General features: G+C 43.7%; 1 protein-coding gene across 3 annotated transcripts in view; it reads right to left on the reverse strand.

The window, feature by feature from the left end:
• The window catches only part of Hecw2 (HECT, C2 and WW domain containing E3 ubiquitin protein ligase 2), a 373,974-nt gene that overhangs the window by 134,070 nt on the left and 235,692 nt on the right, over window positions 1-4,212 (reverse strand). For all 3 annotated transcript variants that reach the window (XM_029538487.1, XM_021197433.2, XM_029538488.1), the window contains exon 4: window positions 2,133-2,227. In XM_029538487.1, the coding sequence (XP_029394347.1) occupies window positions 2,133-2,227 (95 nt within the window). The remainder of the gene's footprint in view (window positions 1-2,132; window positions 2,228-4,212) is intronic.

Consider the following 4,212-nt stretch of genomic DNA (forward strand, 5'->3'; position numbering starts at 1 on the left):
CAAAAAGGCTGCCAACAGATTGGGAAAGAATTTTTACCAATCCTAAATCTGATAGAGGACTAATATCCAATATATACAAAGAGCTCAAGAAGCTGAACTCCAGAAATTCAAATAACCCCATTAAAAAATGGGGTACAGAGCTAAACAAAGAATTCTCAACTGAGGAATACTGACGGGCTGAGAAGCACTTGAATAAAATGTTCAACATCCTTAATCATCAGGGAAATGCAAATCAAAACAACCCTGAGATTCCACCTCGCACCAGTCAGAACGGCTAAGATTAAAAATTCAGGTGACAGCAGCACCACCGAAGGAGCCAAAAACCCTGGGTTCCCACTGCTTGATGACAGATGAGCACCCACATCTCAATGTTTTGGAAATACCCAGGTGAGGTGTTTTGAATATTGCTTTCTTCCCACTGAAATGCGACGGCGTGGACACTGGTTTCAGGAGGTGTGGTCCCTTTCCTTAACACTATATTCCTTTGGACTAAATAAAAATAAAGTTCTTGTATTTAATAAAAAAAAAATTCAGGTGACAGCAGATGCTGGTGAGGATCTGGAGAAAGAGGAACACTCCTCCATTGCTGGTGGGATTGCAAGCTTGTACAACCACTCTGGAAATCAGTCTGGTGGTTCCTCAGAAAACTGGACATAGTACTACCGGCAGATCCAGCAATACCTCTCCTGGGCATATACCCAGAAGATNTTTCACCTGGTAATAAGGACACCCATGTAGCTTCTATTCATCATCTGGACTGTCCTTCATTCAGAACTTTCTGATCATAGCGCCACTTCACTCGGCCTCATACAATGACAACTTAAGTGATCTGACTTGAGCCACCATTGTCCCTGGTATAACAGTGACAGTGACACCCCCCCCCCATTCTTCTTAGCATCTGAGTCCCAGCAGGAGACTCAGCACGTAGCAGACACACCCACCAGAAACAGCTGAATAATGAGTAAAGGGAAATGATTGCTTCAGAGGCACTGGACAGGGTCGGACAATCTCAAAAATGTCATCTGCAGATAATGCTTTCTCAATTTGGGGGATTTAACCTGATGACCTGTCTGTTTCCAAAAATGCAACATCTCTATAAAACACACACACACACACACACACACACACACACACACACACACACACAGAGTGAAGATTCTATGACATAGGAGTCAAATTTTTATCTAGACTTTTATAAGCATATTTTTAACTAATGACAAATCCTTTAAGGATTTACACATTAGAGCCAAGAATCTTCCTAAACCATCAGTCAATTATGAGAACTATTGATTTTTAAAGTTGATCTAACAAGAGAAAAAAGTCAGAAATCTGTAAAAGCAATCCTTAGGAGACTGCCATTCTCTCTCTCTCTCTCTCTCTCTCTCTTTTTTTTTTTTTTTTTTTTTTGGTTTTTCAAGACAGGATTTCTCTGTATAGCCCTGGCTGTCCTGGAACTCACTTTGTAGACCAGGCTGGCCTCGAACTCAGAAATCTGCCTGCCTCTGCCTCCTGAGTGCTGGGATTAAAGGCGTGCGCCACCACGCCTGGCAGGAGACTGCCATTCTCTTAGAGATGGTGGGTTTCCTTTCAAAGTAATAATTGTGCTTCTTCACATGAGGGCTTGATGAAGAAGTTGGCTCCCAGTGAGTGGCCAAGCTTTACACTGTTACAGGGCACTTTGTGAGGGATTTAAACTTAAGACCTCTGAGGTAAGCTCTTTGGGGGAAAGCTCCTTGAGGCGACTGCTAGACAGAATCGCTATGACTTCACTGGGTGGATTTTCCATTTTACACACTGAATTCATGTAAATCCACCTGAGATATAGTATCACAATTTCTTACTATCTTACTAGCCTCATGTAAAAGCCTTCATGACAGAAGACCACGTGATTCCCAGTGTTCCCTTGAAGAGCAGTTTGCACTGCAGGGTCGCTCTGTAGCAAGTGTTTTCCCACTGACTGGTATAACAGATGCAGTTATGGAAGCCTTGTTACACATTTCCTTTCCTAAAACAGTGGCCATACCATCGTGTATTTCCTTGTCATTGTCCCTTATGACTCTGACAGGGTAGCCCAGGCAGAAATAGAACTCTACACAGGCTTCAGGAGGAAGCCAGCAATGAGGAGAACTCACCATCACAGCTGGGTTCTTCACAGTAATACAGGGGGTTGTGGCTCGCAGGGCTCCACTAATGCCATGGTAGTATTTGAAACAGATTTTGATCTCCGCTGCAAAGCAAAGGGAGAAAAAAAAAACAGCTGAATCCACTGAGGAGACGCCACATCCCTCCCAGGCAATCCTTTCTATACACGACTCCCTTTCTGACCGGCAGCAACGGATTTTTACCAGTTCCTGATGGATTTTCTTTATTTTGCTTTTCTCTGTTGCCTTCTTTTTCACAGGGTCTTGATATGGACAGTGCCTAAGCCACTCTGAAGCTCACTCTGTGGCTCAGAAGAGCCCTGAACTCTGAATCCTCTCACCTCAGCCACCGAGCCCAGCTGTGCTGAAACTTCGTAAGAACATCTCAACTGATTCGGAAAAACAATGCATGCAAACATTATACTGAATACTCTGTAAAGGTAAGACTGTGATCCTCTTAGCTCTACCTGCCATGTGCTCACAGTACCAGGCAGTGCTCTGCCTCCTGTCTGGGTTGTTATCCAATACCCACTTTAGTCTGTCCTGGGTGACAGGTGAGGGGTTCAGGTTTTTGGTAAGCCAGCTATGTACTCCACTGACAGGATTTTTTGTTTGTTTGTTTGTGTTTTGGGTTTTTTTGTTTGTTTGTTTGTTTGTTTTTTTCGAGACAGGGTTTCTCTGTGTAGCCCTGGCTGTCCTGGAACTCACTCTTGTAGACCAGGCTGGACTCAAACTCAGAAATCTGCCTGCCTCTGCCTCCCAAGTGCTGGGATTAAAGGCTTGTGCCACCATGCCCGGCCACTGACAGTTTTTAACCTCTTCAACATAAACAGACCATAGCTATGACTAGAACTATAGAAAGCAAAGCAGTCTAGCAGAGCATGGACTGGCTGAGCTCTCTAGGAATACACACGACTTTAATCTTCCAAGTGACTTGAATGAGTTATTAAATAGGGATCATATTTGGGGACCTGATCCACAGTGATGAGCACGTAGACACGTGCACACCTCATAAATTTGTTTGGACAATTAAGTTTGAGAAAAAGGCAAGGTGTATACAAACTGCAGTTTTTAGAAAGCAGTTAGTTTCCAAAAGCATGAAATGAGTGTGTTTCAATATAAACCCAGAGTCAGGGGACCGTTCTCTGCTCACTAAGGTCTAAATCCCCATGACATGTATTGTCTCCCAGGTGTCCTTCTTTAGATGCAATGGTGCCGGCCAGCAGGGAGGGCCACAGATGGCAGTTCTGGTCAACAGAGGGAGCTCCTCTCAACCGAGTCACAGAATTGTTAAGATGGGGCTGATCCACAAATTTCCCAAGTAAATTAATTTACCAATGACTTTTCTGAGCATGCCAAATGGCATCCTGTGGAGGATTTGACTGGTTCACGTAAAGAGAATGATATAAGGAAAGCTTTCTTCTGAGAATTTATATTGCTATATTCCTCCTATCAATGGCCAAATGTTAAACCCAAGGAAAGTTCCATCATAAGTTAAAACATCAAGTCTATCTATCATCTATCTATCTATCATCTATCTATCTAATAGTTGTTGTTGTTTCTGTGTTTTGAGACAAGGTTTCTCCATGTAACAGAGCCCTGGCTGTCCTAGAATTCACTTTGTAGACCAGGTAGGATTTGAACTCACAAAGATCTGTCTGCCTCTGCCTCCTGAGTACTAGGATTAAAGACTTGTGCCACCATGCTCAGCTAATACCAAGTCCTTTCATATATACTCATTACCACAGAATAATTCACAATTTAGTTAGGATCACTGTACTGGCTAGCTTTGTGTCAACTGACACAGCTGGAGTTATCACAGAGAAAGGAGCTTCAGTTGGGGAAATGCCTCCATGAGATCCAGCTGTGGGACATTTTTCTCAATTAGTGATCAAGGGGGAGAGGCCCTTTGTGGGTGGGACAATCTCTGGGCTGGTAGTCTTGGATTCTGTAAGAGAGCAGGCTGAGCAAGCCAGGGGAGGCAAGCCAGTAAAAAACATCCCTCCATGGCCTCTGCATCAGCTCCTGCTTTCTGACCTGCTTGAGTTCCAGTCCTGCATCCTTTGGTGAT

Source organism: Mus pahari, chromosome 5 (genome assembly GCF_900095145.1).
Source record: "Mus pahari chromosome 5, PAHARI_EIJ_v1.1, whole genome shotgun sequence".
NCBI lineage: Eukaryota > Metazoa > Chordata > Mammalia > Rodentia > Muridae > Mus > Mus pahari.